Source organism: Rhinopithecus roxellana, chromosome 11 (assembly GCF_007565055.1).
Source record: "Rhinopithecus roxellana isolate Shanxi Qingling chromosome 11, ASM756505v1, whole genome shotgun sequence".
Lineage (NCBI taxonomy): Eukaryota > Metazoa > Chordata > Mammalia > Primates > Cercopithecidae > Rhinopithecus > Rhinopithecus roxellana.
This window is the reverse complement of record NC_044559.1, coordinates 13,856,807-13,874,402: the sequence shown is the minus strand read 5'-3', so window position 1 is coordinate 13,874,402 and position 17,596 is coordinate 13,856,807. Positions and strand designations below refer to the sequence as shown.

Genomic DNA, 17,596 nt, shown 5'->3' with positions numbered 1-17,596 from the left:
GAGCAGTATTGTGTCAGAACCAGCAGGCAGCAATGGCTTCTCAAATCTGCTTAGGGAGAACCGTCCACCAGCTGAACACTCCAGCCAGGAATGCTATGGTGGCTCAGTGAATTAAAAAGAAAGGAATCTTCCTCTAGGCAACTTCAAAACAAAAATCCCTTATGCCAGAACTAATTTGGTTTACGTTAGCACACTGCTCTGGCAAAGTCATACTCTCTAATTCAAAAAGTAAAGACAAAAAATTAAGTCAAAACACACATTATGGCAAGAGTGGTAAAAATATTTCACAGTCTGTTGAGTTTCTGACAAAAGCAGCATGCTCCAACACTGAAGGGTAATTTCCCTTCGAAAGATGATTAATTGTATTCCATGGATGACACACAAAAAAAGATGATTAAAAGTATCAGACAATGATACACAAGGTACAGGAGAGATGATGGAAATAGGCGTCTACTGATTTGGTAAGAGGTGTCCACTGTCACACCAATCACAGTGTTTGTTCTGGCCCACTCATTCACATCTCTGGTTTATCTACCCTGGTTTTCCCGCTTGCAAAGGGCCATGCTTCCACAGTAGTGAGAGAGAAGACACAAAGTTACAGCAAGTTCATGGCCCAGCAACTTGTAGCGTTGACTTTATCTGGTGTTTTAAGTAGTGAAAAACATTACTTTAAAAAATGAACAAATTGTTGAGTAGGGAGTACAGGGACTGAAAAGATACCTTTTGCCTGTGGTCTTATGGAAGAACATTAGGAAGATGTATTTTTCCCTCCTCAGTCATTAGGGGTACTTTTGTGGCAAACTTTGAGAAGCACAAATGCTGAGAAGCCTCTAGTTTAGCCCTGTGCCCCAGAGTCTATTATCTCAGAGCCATACACTCTCTGGGGAAATGCTTTCCTTCTAAGCATCCAAGCCCTGCAGCGAGCACTGGAATAGGTCATTAGAGTTAATTAGAATGATATTAATAATGAGTTATATAAATAGTTGCAAAGAGAGAGGCAGAGGCCTCGCAATAACCTTCATTGTCACGTGTTAGTAAAGCAAGGCTTAGTGAGGTTGAATGACATATCCCACAATGTACTTCCAGTTATGTTCTCCTCTAACAGCGCTTTGCTATGCATGGCTCTGGCCTGGTCTTGATCATCATAAGATGATTTGGAACATACTACATTTTTTTGGTTGTTCATTTCCAGGGCATCTACCTTTCTAATTTTTTCCTTTTAAATTTAACCCAAGACTATACACCTTACAGCTCATGTGCAAAACATGCAAATACTCAATAGTCAAAACCCACAGAGCCCTGTCCTGCTCTGTTGCTAATGGCCTACATTTCTTCAGGTTACCTGCATGTATCCTGTTTCAGCTGTCTTTACAGCTGTGTCGACTAGACCTTCCCGGCCGGCCATTGTGTGGAAGAAAAACTCAGTTGGTGTCAAACCAGAATAAAAGCTATTAGCCACAAAGCCTTTGGCAGCTGGGAGCTAAAGAGAGGTAGAAAAAAGAAAAATCAAACAAAAAAAGTTCAAGGCCCACGATTCTGAAATCCACTCAAATCAGAAAATGCCCCACCTTGAGACTATAAATACCTGGCCAGTATATTCTCACGAAATGGTAGGCTTTCTATGCCCTTTCCTGATGGAGCAATACTTTATACTAGGGACAAGGAGAATGAGGGCCCAGCCCGGGCTGGTGCTGGTGCCAGTGGCAGGCAAGTGGCACAGGAGAGGGAAACCTAAGATCCGGCTGCTCTCCTTAAAGTAGGCAAGCAGTCAAGGACCTCAGAGGACACCCTGTGGATGGAGGCTGCCTGCCCATTACCTGGGAAATGACACCTTCAACACATCCTTCCTGTGGGCCAGACCTGCCCACCTCCAAAACATAGCCATGCATTCATTGTTAATATCTACAGGGTTTCATTCTGGGCACTGAAAATGTTCTAAAAGTAGATTATAGTGATGGCTGCACAGCTCTGTGAATATATTAACAATCACTGAACTGTATGCCTTACATGGGTAAATTACATATGAAATATAATTGTAATAATTACATATGAAGTATATATATATTTATTTATTTGTAGAGATGGGTTCTTGCTATGTTGGCCAGATGAACTCCTGGCCTCAAGCAATCCTCTCACCTTGGCCTCCCAAAATGCTAGGATTTCAGGCACGAGATACTGTGCCTGGCCAGAAGTGTACCTTAATAAAATGGCAAAAAAAAAAAAAAAAAAAAATACCATATATAAAACTCCACATGAAATTGGCCAATAGTCTTTGATCTGAATAGGTCTGTGTTCCTTGGAGGGAAGTGTACATGAAGAGGTCTTCACAGTGCTACCTGATCTGCTACTGCTTACCTTTGAGTGTTTTTCAAAGTGAGGCAAGGATCTGTTTTCAAAGCCGTCTGGCACTCGAGAGCCACTGATGGCCTGCTGTCCCACACAGGCAATCATCTGTGATATGTTAATGAAGGAACCTGGGGACATGGGCCAGAAATGTAACATTCATTTACCAAAATAACACTAATTGAAGTGCATGCAGATCGGAAGGGTAAAACAGGAATAGGCCCTTATGCTCAACAAGGTCATGGTCTTGGAACAGTAGAAGACAGAAATACAATCAAGACAACAAGGAGCTGTCAGGAACCCAAGAAAGGCGGAATGAAGGCGAGAGGAGCCAGGAGCATACGTGGGTTGGAGGAAAGGCTGGGGAAGTGACAGGTGAGTCTTCAAGGACGCTTCAGCAAGTCCAGGTTGGACTCCTGGAGGACATTATGATTTGGACATAAAGGGAGAGGGGGAGGAATTCCCAAGTGGGTGGGAAAGTGGGAAGCAAAGACAGAGAAATGGGAAAGTGTGGGCTATGTGCTGAGGGCAGGAAGCAGGAGAGCAATGGGGTGAAAGGCAGCAAAGTTAAAGAGACTGGACTTTATCCTGTTAAAAAAAAAAGTGTACAGAAATAGAAGCACAGAGGTGTTGAATTGAATGTATTATCATAAAACCAAATGCTTTGAGGGCCTCGGTATCTACAAAATTAAAGAATTCTGCCACATCATTAAGTACATTAAAAAATCCCTGGCTTGCTTTCTTCTTCAACCTGCCTGACTTGCCGGGCTCAAGTGATCCTCCCACCTTAGCCTCCTGAGTAGCTGGGACGACAGGCACAAGTCACCATGTCCAGCTAATTTGTTTTTTGTATTTTTTCATAGAGACGCGGTTTCAGCATATTGCCCAGGCTGATCTCAAACTCCTGGGCTCAAGCAATCCATCGGCCTTGGCCTCCCAAAGTGCTGGGATTATAGGCATGAGCCACTGCATGTGGCCTCGTCTTTTTTTAAAGACCACGTTTGCTCAAAGCACCCTCAAACTCAGAATCTACACACATTACCAACAAGTTCCTCCAAAGCAGTTAAATTTCCCAAAATGCAAATAATTAAGTCTCTCTGATTTAAAAAGATCCCCTTAAATAAATGAAATGCCTGTTTGGAGTTGTGACTATCACATTTTCTGGAGCCAAACAGCCTGTACGGAGAACACACTGCCAGCAGGTAAGAGAGGGACATGCACACCTTTGGAGCCACACAGAGCCATGGTGAGGGGGCTGTTGCTCTTGTCCAGCTCCCGGAGGCAAGCGCTGCCGGCGTGGTCACGGATCACAGACAGCTCCTTCAGGATCAGTGCCTAGTGGGAGAAAAGGAGATCCTCGGTGGGTTGTCCTCATTGCCTCTGTGGATTACAAATGTTCAATCTAACATTTAAAGAAATTTGAAAATACTGAGGCAAGATGCCCGATTTCCAACCAATAAATGTTTCAGAACCTTAGAGGAGCAAAATGCTCTGGCTATACGAACACGTGCATCTTCTACAAGGTTCTAAAATCGGTGTATAAGGCAAAAAGTTTTTCTTTTTTTTGTTTTTGTTAGAGACAGGATCTTGTTGCTGAGGCTGGTGTACAATGGCATAATCACAGCTCACTGCAGCCTCAAACTCCCAGGTTCAAGAGATCCTCCTGACCCAGACCCCTGAGTAGCTAGAACTACAGGTATATGTCCCTACCAGGCCTGGCTAATTTTTAGATTTTTTTTGTAGAGATGGGGTCTTGCTATGCTGCCCAAGTTCATCTTGAACTCCTGGCCTCAAGGGATCTTCCTGCCTTGATTATAGGCATAAGCCACCAAGCCTGGCCTAAAATTGACAGTAATAAAAACTTGAAAACTCCTTTAAGTGGTCCATAAGGTAGAATGTATGGCTTTGTGTATACTACCCAACAAAATATCTGTATATAAATAGCTGTGTGGACACACACATGCACCCCATACAAACGTATAAGATAATATGTGGTATGTAAAAGAGAATTGCTTGCACTGTTTGTAAATTTGTCTTTCTACTTATTCTTGCCAAGCACACATCTGAATGTCCACAAGCTAGGCATGTGATGAGGTGACTTCACAAGAATATTCCGGCTCATGAGCTCATCCACACAGTTACTCCTCAACTTACAAACTAGGATGCTGAATCAGTTAAGAGTCTGGTTCCAAGAAAAACTGCTGCTGCCGAGGCCTCAAGTAATTTTCTAGGAGGTACCAGTGAGGGATATCCTTTTCTCTCTAAAAAGACTCGGTGAAAGTAAGATTAAGAATGAGCTAATTGGCCGGGCGCGGTGGCTCAAGCCTGTAATCCCAGCACTTTGGGAGGCCGAGGCGGGCGGATCACGAGGTCAGGAGATCGAGACTATCCTGGCTAACACGGTGAAACCCCGTCTCTACTAAAAAAATACAAAAAACTAGCCGGGCGAGGTGGCGGGCGCCTGTAGTCCCAGCTACTGCGGAGGCTGAGGCAGGAGAATGGCGTAAACCCGGGAGGCGGAGTTTGCAGTGAGCTGAGATCTGGCCACTGCACTCCAGCCTGGGTGACAGAGTGAGACTCCTTCTCAAAAAAAAAAAAAAAAAAAAAAAAAAAAAAAAAAAAAAAAGAATGAGCTAATGGTAAATACCTCACACAATTCTGGTTTCTCCTTGCTTTAGAAAATGTATTTTACCAGAAAACTTCCCAATGCTTAAAGAGCCTTTCTTCCACACTCAGGTGAGTCAAAGCTCAGTGCCACAGGTTATCGGTGAGGCAGAAGATGGCCAGGCGAAAGCCTGGTGCACTCAGACTGCTGACCTGGGTGCTCCAGGGAGTTTCAGGTTCTCACAGGCTGGTGGTGATTCTGATTCTCACCCATGCTGGTTGAGATCTTAGCTAAAATAGTTTCAAATGAGGGGCAGCAGGCTGGGGATGTGACTATTAGACATGAATTCTCCCTCTTCTGCATCCAAGTCTCTTTCAAAGACCATACACTCAAAGAACTGTGGTGAGGCTGGGCGTGGTGGCTCATGTCTGTAATTCCAGCACTTTGGGAGGCCGAGGTGGGTGGATCACCTGAGGTCAGGAGTTCGAGACCAGGCCAACATGGCAAAACCCCGTCCCTACTAAAAATACAAAAAAAAATTAGCTGAGTGTGGTGGTGGGTGCCTGTAATCCCAGCTACTCAGGATGTTGAGGCAGGGATAATTGCTTGCACCCAGGAGGTAGAGGTTGCAGTGAGCTGAGATTGAACCACTGCACTCCACGTGGGTGACAGAGTGAGACTCCATCTTAAAACAAAACAACAACAAGAAAAAAACTGGCTGGGTGTGTTGTCTCACACCTGTAATCACAGTACTTTGGGAGGCTGAGGCGGGCGGATCACTTGAGGTCAGGAGTTCAAGAACAGCCTGGCCAACATGGTGAAATCCCGTCTCTACTAAAAATACAAAAATTAGCTGGTCGTGGTGGCATGTGCCTGTAATGCCAGCTACTCGGGAGGGTGAGGCAGGAGAATCACTTGAACCAGGGAGTCAGACGTTGCAGTGAGCCAAGGTCATACTGGAGTGCTTCATAAAACTATGAAGAACGAGATTCAGTCTCAAACAAAAACAAACCGAACCCCCAAAAACCAAAGAGCTGTGGTGTCAGTTTCTACTTGAAGGATGTTGAAAATAGAAAAGGCAGGAGCACTCAAGTACCAGTTAGAGAAGGGACCTGAGTGTGCCACCAGAACAAGAGCAACCCCGTGTGGTTGAATGAACAGATAGCTATGTTTTCACCACCTGGATGTGAAAGCTAGGAGGGTCACATGAGGATCTGATGAAAGGCCCTACCCTCAGGAAACAAATGAGGATACACACAGTGAGCCCAGGGCCCCAACAGAGCAGACGCCACTACCTTGACTTGCCTACTCCTTTGCTACCTCTCTTCATGGCTCAGCCCAACCCCAGAGGGCACCACCTTAGCCACTGTGCACAGAAAGGGGCGACCCTGAACCAAAGGACTGGGCTCACCTCCAGGGTCTCCTCAGCAGTGCAGCCAGGCTGCTGCTGCAGCTTGCCCGTGTTCAGGGCTTCGATGTACTCATCACATTTCTTGTAGCCGGCATTCAGCAACTCATACTTGGCCTTTAGCAGTCCTTGGCCAGGTGTGACATCACCGATCCCAATTGAGAAACCACGGTTAGCTGTAGAGTTCGCAGAGCAGGAAGAAAGGGCCATAAATGAGACTCTGTAAACCTACTAAATATAGTTTATGCCTGCTAGATATAGTTTGTACTATATATAAACTATGTATGTATAGTTTAAAGTATAAAAAAGTTTATATTTTCACAGAATTCATCACAATTCAGTTAAATAATGGCTTTCTTTCTCAGTCATTAGGGAGTTACACAAATGACTAAGACTCAACTGACTTCTCTCCGAGACCTTACGAACTGGTGGGGAAACACAATACTGTTTCCAACTATTATCCAAAGCAGAGTGACATTAAACACTAAAGGGTGGCCTGAGGGCTGGGTACAGTGGCTCAGGCCTGTAATCCCAGCACTTTCGGGGGCTGAGGCAGGAGGCTCGCTTGAGCCCAGATGTTTGCGATCAGCCTCATCTCTACAAAAACCTTAAAACATTAGCTGGGTATGGTGGCACATGCCAGTAGTCCCAGCTACTTGGGAGGTGGAGGTTGCAATGAGCCATAATCACATCACTGAGCTCCAGCCTGGGCAACAGAGCAAGACCCTGAGTCACACACATACACACACACAAAGTATACTACACCTTTGATGGAACTAGGTGCCACCATTGATCCTAGCCACAATATACTGTATGTAGAAATAAAGTGAGTGAATGATGGCTTCTGGCTTAGTAGGATAGGAAGGTATGACCAACAAGTACCTGTAGACAAGAGGATTAATGGGCCTGGAAAGGCTCAGAAATGAGATCATTAGGTTCTGCAAATGCTGGAGATGATGAATGTGCTGGGAACAAGGAAACCTAGTGGAAAGTCTGTATAAGGAAGGCTCCAGGCCCTTAGTCCTGTAGGAGATGGGAGTTCACTCCCAGCGAAATGCAATCAGAGAGGCTCTGGGTCTGGGGATACCAGGCAGATGAAATAACTGTAAACAAAAACACTGAGGGAAAGTCGGTATATTCCATGCTTGAGAACCCTAAGCCTGATTCCCTGTCAGCTCCCGGAATCCCAGTAGCCAGGTCTCTACCCTAAATTAGGAGATGGAGACTGCAAAAGACACCTCTGGGAAATCAAGCTTCCCTAGAGAAAAGTGTCATGAATAAGGATATTTGGTAGCCCCTCAATAAAAGACTTTTTTCCTCAATAAAAAAACTGAGAGGACCATCAACCAGTCAGCTCCATTTCCAATCAATGTTTCAGTCCTTACTCCTGAAGGACCACCAGATATTTGAGGAAATATTTTAACATGGAAGACAAAAGACACAAATGCACAGGAAAAAGAAACCAAAAGGACACAGAAAATTCAGGAAGCAAATATAATAAAACTATGATTATTATCTCAGAGTGATCAGAGAAGATACATTCAGGGATCAAAACAAGAAAGCTTTAAAAACAAAACAGGCCGGGCGCAGCGGCTCATGCCTATAATCCTAGCACTCTGGGAGGCTGAGGTGGGTGGATCACTTGAGGTCAGGAGTTCGAGACCAGCCTGGCCAACATGGTGAAACCCCATCTCTACTAAAAACACAAAAATTAGCCGGATGTGGTGGCAGGCACCTGTAGTCCCAGGTACTCGTGAGGCTGCACAGGAGAATCACTTGAACCCGAGAGGCGGAGGTTGCAGCGAGCCGAGATCGCATCATGGCACTCCAGCCTGGTGACTGAGCAAGACTCCGTCTCAAAAAAAACAAACAAACAAAACAAAACACTGCCTGTGAAGAGGAATATTGAAAAATAATATTGGAAATTAAATACATAATAGTGATAAAATTTTAAAAATCAATAGAAGTATTAAAAGATAAAGTGAATCTAGAATAAAGAAATGGCAAACAGAAGATAATTAGATAATTAATCTAGGAGTTCTAATATGTAACTAACAGAAGTTCCAAAAAGAAAGAACAGAGAAAGTAAAAGAGAGAAAATTATTGAATAAATAACATAAGAAAATTTCCAGAATGGAAGGACACACAGTTGCAGATTAAAAGAGATTACTGGGTGCTTAGCACAATGAATGAAAAAAGATCCACACCAAAGGTATATTGTTGTGAACTTTCAGAGTGAGAACAGAGAGGATTTTGAAAGTTTCTAGAATGAAAAAAACAATTCAAGGGCCAGGCGTGGTGGCTCATGCCTGTAAGCCTAGTACTTTGGGAGGCGGAGGCAGGTGGATCACTTGAGCCCAGGAGTTCAAGACCAGCCTGGGCAACATAGTGAGACTTCATTTCTACAAAACTTAGTTGGGCATGGTGGCACGTGCCTGTAGTTCCAGCTGAGCCAGAGGCTGCAGTGAGCCAAGATCACACTACTGCACTCCAGCCTGAGTGACAGAGCAAGACCCTATCTTAAAAAAAAAAAAAAAAAAAAATCAAATACAAAAACTGGAGAATAAGAATGACAATACCCGTTAACAACAACTCTGAAAACAAGAAGAAAGTAGAGCAGTACCTCAAAATTCTGAGGGAAAATAATTTTCAATCTAAAATTGTATACCCAGGCAAGTATAAGAGTGGAATACAGATTTCTGGGGCATGCAAACATCACTTGACACATGGCACACTCAAAGCATGAGCAAACAAACAAAAAAATAGAACAGTGAAAGCATAGTAGGCAAACACTGAGTAATTCTGGAGAACTGAATCATGGACAGCCCCAAGTGTTCTAGTGCTTTCACAGGTACCTTGGAAGCAGCCCATTAAGGATGTTTTATAATCTAACCCTGTCTGGAAGATGGTAGGGAGCTATTGCTGGTTTTGAGAAGAGAACTGAAAAGCAAATTCCAATCTGTTGTGAAACTATTCAGTAGAGTTAATTTCATTAATAACAGCACACATGATTTAGCCTGGAACAAGTATCTTCTTCTGTGTGTATATGTGTGGTGGGGATGAAATGGCAATAAAAGAACAAAATAACATAAACCCTTAAGACTCTAACAACTACAGCTTTAACTAAAAGGAGGATGCTGAGATACTCACACAGGTAGACAGGAGCCAGCCTGGCGAGCCGTGACATGGCATCCGCAGCTTCATTCTGTCCCCAGTCTCGCAGCAAAATGTAAAAAATATTGTTCTTGGATCCTGACCCTAGGGTTCCTTTGTCCATGCTGCCACTCATCAACTCACTGTTCTGAATTGTAACATCTGGAAGAATGATTATATATTTAGACAAACAATTATTTATTACTTTGCTTTAATTCCAAAATGAATTTGGGAAAATTGAGAAAATATATTCCCATACTGACAGTTAAAGCAAAACAAATAGAAATTCTCCTCAAAGTTTTTTTTTTTTTTGGGGGGGGGCGGCGATTAAAGGAAAACCTGGGAATTTTTGAAAAATATAAAAACTCCAGTTATCGTGTAGTCCTAACCCTGAAATATACCAGTTGACCCTCACTCTCCTCATCTGTGAACTGTGGGTAACAGTATCAGGCACTTGCTATCTTTATGTTATGGGATATTTTGAGCATCAGAGGAGACAACATACAGTGAAGTGCTCTATAAACTGTAAACAATTTATTACTCATATATTAAAAATGAACAAAGATACCATCATGTACAGCCTATACAACAACAAAATGAAATTCATATCCAAAAAGAAACAAAACATAGTCTAAAACAAGAAGCTGAAGTATTTTAAAGATCAGAGAGCATATTTCCAAAGAAATAAGCCTGAGGAGTATCAGTGCTCTTCAAAACATTTGCTCTTCATTAGAAGACAGCAGAAATCCTGACCTTCAGAAGAACTCTGCAACTCAGTTCTTTAGTACAGAGTCCTGGAGTTCCACTTCTAGTCCCGAGGTCTCGCTAGCAAAGCCCATTCTAAATCAGTACTACTCAAACTAGGCTGCTGGGGAACTGCTTGGTAGTGGTCTGGGTGAGCCAACGCGCTCACATCAGAAAAGTAACTCAATGGATGCTGGCTAAACAGCAGTGCTCTGTGGACTGCACTTTGGGTTGAACTGGTTTAGATGGACTCAGATGACCTGCATGTAAATTCTTTCCCTGGCTGGGTGTGGTGGCTCACACCTGTAATCCCAGCACTTTGGGGGGCTGAGGTGGGAGGATTGCTTGAGCCTAGGAGTTTGAGACCAACCTGGACAACGTATGGAGAACCTGTTCGTCTTAAAAAAAAAAAAAAAAATCAATCCAGGCTGGGTGCAGTGGTTCATGCCTATAATCCCAGTACTTTGGGAGGGCAAGGTGGATCACTTGAGGTCAGGAGTTCAAGACAAGCCTGGCCAACATAGTGAAACCCTGTCTGTACTAAAAACACAAAAATAAGCCAGGCGTGGTGGGCGCCTGTAATCCAAGCTACATGGGAGGCTGAGGCAGGAGAATTGCTTGAACCCAGTAGGCGGAAGTTGCAGTCAGTTCAGATCACGCCACTGCATTCCAGCCTGGGCGACAGAACGAGGCTCTGTCTCAAAAAAAAAAAAAAAATTAAATGTCTTAAATAATAAAATCCTTGTTGATGACCAAAAAAAAAAAAAAAAAAGATGACAAAATAAAGACAAACTGTACTGACAAAAACTAGTCACTTAAGACAAAACACATTTAGAGAGAACATTCTAACCACTGCGTCACGTGTCTACATGATCTCTACTTTTAAGAGAAATGGGGAATTATATCTGAGAGAAGAAATACCAGCTACATTTTCCTGAAGAATAAACTTTCCACCTAAGGCTTAGAGAAACACTGAATTTGCTTGCTAAGTGAAGGTACCAGCAAAACTGACAACCAGCCACTTGCTTTTCTGTCCCGTCCTTCCTCCTCCCCACCCGAGTTCCATCCACTCACAGGAATCATTGGCACAGAGATCTTCCCCTTTGCCAGAGTACTGTTTGCCCTTGGTTCGCAGGTTGGCCCTCACTGGATTGTCATCGCTAGGCCTGAGGATGACACTGAAGATCTGCTTTCCGGTCCACAGGGTGACAGGCTGAGGGATGGGAGGAAGCCTGAGAGTCAGTGGGCTGAGCCTGGTCTCAATCCCCCTTCAGTAGACAAAACCAGATGGCCCAGGGACTGCACTCGAGCCTGGCACCAACACAGTTCCACTAACTTCACCAGTCCACCCACACGAACACATACACACACCTGTGCACTGACACACAGCTCCCGCACACACCTTTAGGATCGTAGGCGGTGGGAGGCGAACTTTAATTTTCTCATCCTTGCCAACCAGTATTGAAGCAATGATTTGGCAAGCCTTGGCTCGATCAAAGAAAGTGTCCTTGAGAGTGAGGAGATAGGCACCTAAGCATTAGGGACCAACACAAAACAAAGAAAAGGAATGAAATTGTGAGAATAGTGCAAGGTTTCAATTTTAAAATAAATGTGAACCATGACCAACAGCATGAATTAAAACAAACAGCCGCTTACTGGCTTTCTCCTTCAACTGGGATCTACCTCCACAGGAACATGACTTTGTTTTGTTCACTGCTGTATCCCCAGGCAAAGGGGACAGATTCTAAGCCAGACACTAGGTTTACAAAATGCCCAGTCCATGAGAGGAGCTCACTAAAGACTTGCTGAATTAATGAATAACCAACCAATTAAAAAAAAAAACACACAAGGAGGTTCATGATCAAACTTAGTAAACAAAAATCCAAATTAATAACAGGCAATTAAATAGCTTTTCAAGTCATCACATGAATCACTATGAACGAGGAACACTGTGTTCCAGTCAGAAGTCTCCTTTCAAGTGAACTTCACCAACCCACCTGTTAGAAAATCCTGAATAGCAGCAATCAGTGGTTCCCCATTCCTCGGGGTTACAAGATTTGCTTTAGTCTGTAGGAAAAGTAAGTGCAGTCAGTTAGCTGTTCTTGGACGCATGATGCAGCCCAAAACCTGAATCACAAGGTGTTTGAATAGTTATGAACAAATACAGAGTAGCAGAAGGATGAGGCTGAGAAATGAAAGCCAGGGGTCTGAATCCCAGCTGTGTCACTAACTCCCAGTTCCTTTATCTGTCAAGGGGAGAGAAAAAAATACCAGCAAGATTGACCTAGGAGGTTCCTACCAACACCAAAATGAAATACCAGCTGAAGTTATTTCAGAATTCTATGAAAAACTACCCATGTAAGAAGATTTTATTGTTGTTTGTTTTTGAGACAGATTCTTGCCTATAGCCCAGGCTAGAGTGCAGTGGTATAAATATGGCTCACTGCAGCCTCAACCTCGTGGGGCTCAAGCAATCCTCCCAGCTCAGCCTCCCAAGTAGCTGGGACTACAGGCGCACATCATCATGCCCAGCTAAGCTTTTGCATTTTTTTGTGGAGACGGGGTCTTACTTTGTTGCCCAGACTGGTCTCGAACTCCTGGGCTCAACTGATCCTCCTGCCTTGGCCTCCCAAAGTGCCAGTATTAGAGGCATAAGCTACTGCACCCAGCCCTATTGTTATTACTAAATGCACTTCTCCAAAGAAAATTCATTTCTGTGAATGAGGAGGAGCGTTGTTACCTCTGAAGTCAACCAATTCCACACTTGTCCACAATAACAACAGACCTGCTAAATGTCCCTTGGTTAAAACATTAAATTCTAATAATAATCAATCCAATAACATAATTTAATTAAACATTTAATGAGGGCCTCGTTGGGCAAAAAAAGGTGTTAGGTAGTAAAACATAATTAACTCATGTAAAGAAGGCTCTGTGTATATCAGAGTACATCTGCTCTAATCTTGATGTGAAAATGCACATGTGTTTGTGGGTTTCCTGGGCCTTTTCACCCAGAAAGCAGGGTCCTCTCACACAAAGGCCTATTACCACCTACTTCTGAGCCACTATCCAAAGCAGGGACCCTTCAACCAGAGTGGGAGACAGCTGTTCAGCCAGATGTGCCTCTTCATTGCACACTGCCTGACTGCTCTTATTTCTGGTTTAGAGACTCTCTCTGAGTGGGATACAGGAAGTCTAGGGGTAGAAGCAGAGTGCAAGGGGCTGAGATTCGTGAATTTTGAGAAAGTCTCCTGGGTAATTCGGGGCCACATCCAAATTAGAGCCCTATGAACTCCATTGAGAACAGCACCCTAAATCAGAACGATAGGTATTTTCTCACTTGAAATTGAGGAAACTTGTCCACATGGTAACTAAGGATTCTTCTACCCTCAAATCCTTGGAGCCTTTGTTTTATTATTGCCATTTGTAACCAATGAAATATGTAGTTATAACACAATGTCCACAGTATGGATCCTCAACGGCAGAGTCAACAACGAAGTCTAAACGGTTGGTTGCAAGCTGATGGCTATTATTCCTAGCAGCATTCTAAACATTACTTTTTGTAACAAAAATAATATATGCTCATTATAGAAAATAAATCTAAGGCCAGGTGCAGTGGCTCACACCTTTAATTCCAGAACTTTGGGAGGCCAAGGTGGGCAGATCGCCTGAGGTTGGGAGTTCCAGACCAGCCTGGCAAATGTGGTGAAACCCGGTCTCTCCTAAAAATACAGAATTAGCCAGGCATGGTGGCAGATGTCTGTAATCCCAGCTACTCAGGAGGCTGAGGCAGGAGAATCACTTGAACCTGGAAGGTGGAGGTTGCGGTGAGCCGAGATCACGCCATTGCACTCCAGCCTGGGCAACAAGGGTGAAACTCTGTCTCAAAAAAATAAATAAATAAAAAATAAAGAAAATAAATCTAAACATACAGACAACTTAAAACCCCAAAACTATGCATGTGATACTAAAAACCTAAACCAAAACAAGTTTAAAAGCATCATATCAGAAATGGTTAAGTGTTTTTGGAGGTAGGGACACTTACAACTGTAAGACTTACCAGTTCCTAATATAGGAAGCTGGAATACTGAAAAAGAAAGCCTAAAGCACTTAAATACTCAATAGCTGGGGATCGTGAAGTTCAGGAGGGGAGAATCCTACACAGCAGGTGCCATGTCCCACTGTGTTATTGCTGGGTCAGGAGTGAATAGTACATGTAGTGCCAACAGGTTTTTTTTCTTTTGAGACAGGGTCTTGCTCTGTTGCTCAGGCTGAACTGCAGTGGTGCAATCACAGCTCACTGCAGCCTCAACCTCCTGGGCCCAAGCAATCCTCCCACCTTAGCTTCCCAAGTAGCTGGGACTACAGGCGTGCACCACCACACCTGGCTAATTTTTGTAGTTTTTGTAGAGATGGAGTTTCACCATGTTGTCCGGGCTGGTCTTGAACTCCTGAGCTCAAGTGAACCACCTGTCTAGGCTTCCCAAAGTGCTGGGATTACAGGCCTGAGCCACCGCGCCTGGCCTGTGCCGACAGTTAAAGCCCAACTGTAAGCTCCTTAACAGCAGGCATGTGCCTCACTATCGCCGATCTCCTGAAGGACCTACTGGGCACTCCTTATGCATGTGTAAAATAAAATGGTGGTAAGAGTTATTATGATTACATATAATACTGCATCCTTTAAGAAGATGAAGCATGTAATATAGTTTAGGAAGATTTCTGTTCAAAATGTTCAATAAAATGTATTGGTGCTTAAAGAATCTTCAGCTACTGGAAAATTTACTTAGGTAGGACGTCTTCTTCCCTGGTTATATCCAACACGTATATTGATATATTCTTTTTGTACCTTGTCATAACTGGCCCTCATGTATACATTTTCTCCCCAGAATCCATATTATAGGCCAGAAAATCCCCTCAACACATCTGTTACAGACCCTAACTCATGTATACACTATAATTTCCAAGAGAGATTCTTCAAAGTCTCAAAAGAAACCAATAAAAAGAGAGATACATAGGCAGTTAGTGGTCGGTTTAAGAACAGAAAGAGCCTGGCTTCTTTGGCATTGTTAGTTGTGGTGGTGTTTTCACATAAGTTCCCCTTTGCCTCCTTTCAAGGAGCTGTTATGCAAAAGCTGGGCTGTGCCACCCTACATACCCCCATCAGAACAAGGGCCTCTGCTTTAGCTTCTTCTGTTTGAGGAAGATGAAGGTTCATTTCGTCACCATCAAAGTCAGCATTGTAGGGTGTACAGACACACTCATTAAATCTGAAGGTCCGGTGGGGCTTGACCCTGGCCTGTGGAACACAAAACACAATACAACACAACACAACACAACAAAACAAAACAAAACAGGAAGAGGACTTAGGCATTTATCCAAAAGCTCCTCGTTTTGAAACATTAAAAATGATTTCCTGGAAAACTGGGCACTGGCTTAAGAAAGTAGATTCCCAGTATGTTCTGTCGAGCGATATATATCATTTATGACTTATTCCCAGCCTGGACAACATGGTGAAACCCCGTCTCTACTAAAAATACAAAAATTAGCCAGGCGTGGTGGCACACGCCCGTAATCCTGGTTACTCGGGAGGCTGAGGCAGGAGAACTGCTTGAACCCAGGAGGCGGAGGTTGCAGTGAGCCAAGATCGTGCTATTGCACACCAGCCTGGGTGACAGAGCGAGACTCCATCTCAAAAAAAGAAGAACAAAAAAAAAGACTCATTCGAGAAGCTTTATTAGATTGAACCAAAGCAGTGAATTTCAACAAAGGTGCCAATGTGAAGGCTTCCACTGGCCAAGGATGTCATGGTTTCAAGTATCAAAAAGATTAACAGAAGTTGATTAAAATACACCAACTAAATAAAAACCCATGTGTTTATAATGACACTGAAAAAAGAGAAAGTCAAAACAAACAAAAAACCCCAACCAACCTAGTTGGAAGTTACTGAGCACTAACCCCCTTTTTTATTTGAGACAGAGTCTCACTCTACTATCCTGACTGGAGTGCAATGGCGCAATCTCGGCTCACTGCAACCTCTGTCTCCTGGGATCAAGCAATTCTCCTGCCTCAGTCTCCTGAGTAGCTGGGATTACAGGCGAGCACTACCACGCCTGGCTAATTTTTGTATTTTAGTAGAGATGAGGTTTCACCATTGGTCTAGAACTCCTGACCTCATGATCCACCCACCTTGGCCTCCCAAAGTGCTGGGATTACAGGCATGAGCCACCGCGCCCGCTCCTTTCTTTAAAAAAATTTTTTTTTCCTAAGGACACGAACACAGGGGAGCACTAAGTTCTTACTACCCAAAATGACAATAAAGGAAAAAGACTTAACCATTTACACTGCCTTTGCTTTAAGAGCTGCTCCTCTGGGCAAGCAAACAGACCTAATTAACAAGGCGGTATTTTCCATTACAAGAATTCTAGATAATAAATGTGAAATGAATGATAGATTCAAAAAGTGAGCTTCCATTTTGTAGCTCAATAAAATAACACAGGCAATGATGATAAATGAATTAATTAAAATGAATTCACTGCTTGCATCTTGACTCAAACCACAAAAAAACATTTTTGAGACAAACGGGGAAATCTGAATATGAACCAGGGTATGGACCTGGCAAAGCCAAGAGATAGATGACTGTTAGTTTTGTTAGGTATGATTACAGCACCGTGGTTATGTAAGTTTTTCTTACAAATGTAAACGGAATACATATTGAAAACTGACACAGATGTGGGTTCATTGAAGAAAAATGGGAAAGACAAAACAAATGTGGCTAAATCTTGAAAATTATTGCATACAGAGGATGGGAATGTGTAAGTTCATTAGATCATTCTCTCTACTTTAGTGTACATTTGAAGCTTTTCTTTTTCTTTTTTTTGAGATGCAGTTTCGTTCTGTCACCCAGGCTGGAATGTAGTGGCGCAATCTTGGCTCACTGCAACCTCTGCTTCCCGGGTTCAAGTGATTCTCCTGCCTCAGTCTCCCAAGTAGCTGGGATTACAGGCACGAGCCACCACACTCGGCTAATTTTTTGTATTTTAGTAAAGATGGGGTTTCATCATGTTGTCCAGGTTGGTCTCAAACTCCTGACCTCAAGTGATCCACCCACCTTGGCCTCCCAGAGTGCTGGGATTACAGGCATGAGCCACTGCACCTGGTCTCAAAATTTTCAAACAAAAAAAATTTCTACTTTTTTTTTTAGAGGCAGGGTCTCATTATGTTGCCCAGGCTGGAGTGCAGCGGCTAGTGATCATAGCACACTGTAGCCTTGAACTCCCAGGCTCATGCGATCCTCCTGCCTCAGCCTCCTGAGTAGCTGGGGCTACAGGTGTGTGCCATTGCCAGTC

At 43.4% G+C, this 17,596-nt stretch overlaps 1 protein-coding gene across 3 annotated transcripts in view; it reads right to left on the bottom strand.

Annotated features, from left to right (window-relative positions):
• Positions 1-17,596, bottom strand: part of POLR3A (RNA polymerase III subunit A) — a 51,914-nt gene that overhangs the window by 21,453 nt on the left and 12,865 nt on the right. For 2 of the 3 annotated variants that reach the window (XM_010363238.2, XM_030940190.1), the window contains exons 11-19: positions 15,406-15,546; positions 12,251-12,320; positions 11,656-11,783; positions 11,328-11,466; positions 9,507-9,671; positions 6,360-6,532; positions 3,567-3,678; positions 2,356-2,474; positions 1,343-1,480 (exon numbers count right to left, since the gene is read on the bottom strand). In XM_010363238.2, coding sequence (XP_010361540.2) covers positions 1,343-1,480; positions 2,356-2,474; positions 3,567-3,678; positions 6,360-6,532; positions 9,507-9,671; positions 11,328-11,466; positions 11,656-11,783; positions 12,251-12,320; positions 15,406-15,546 — 1,185 coding nt within the window. The remainder of the gene's footprint in view (positions 1-1,342; positions 1,481-2,355; positions 2,475-3,566; positions 3,679-6,359; positions 6,533-9,506; positions 9,672-11,327; positions 11,467-11,655; positions 11,784-12,250; positions 12,321-15,405; positions 15,547-17,596) is intronic. The other variant, XM_030940192.1, reaches the window with a different exon arrangement.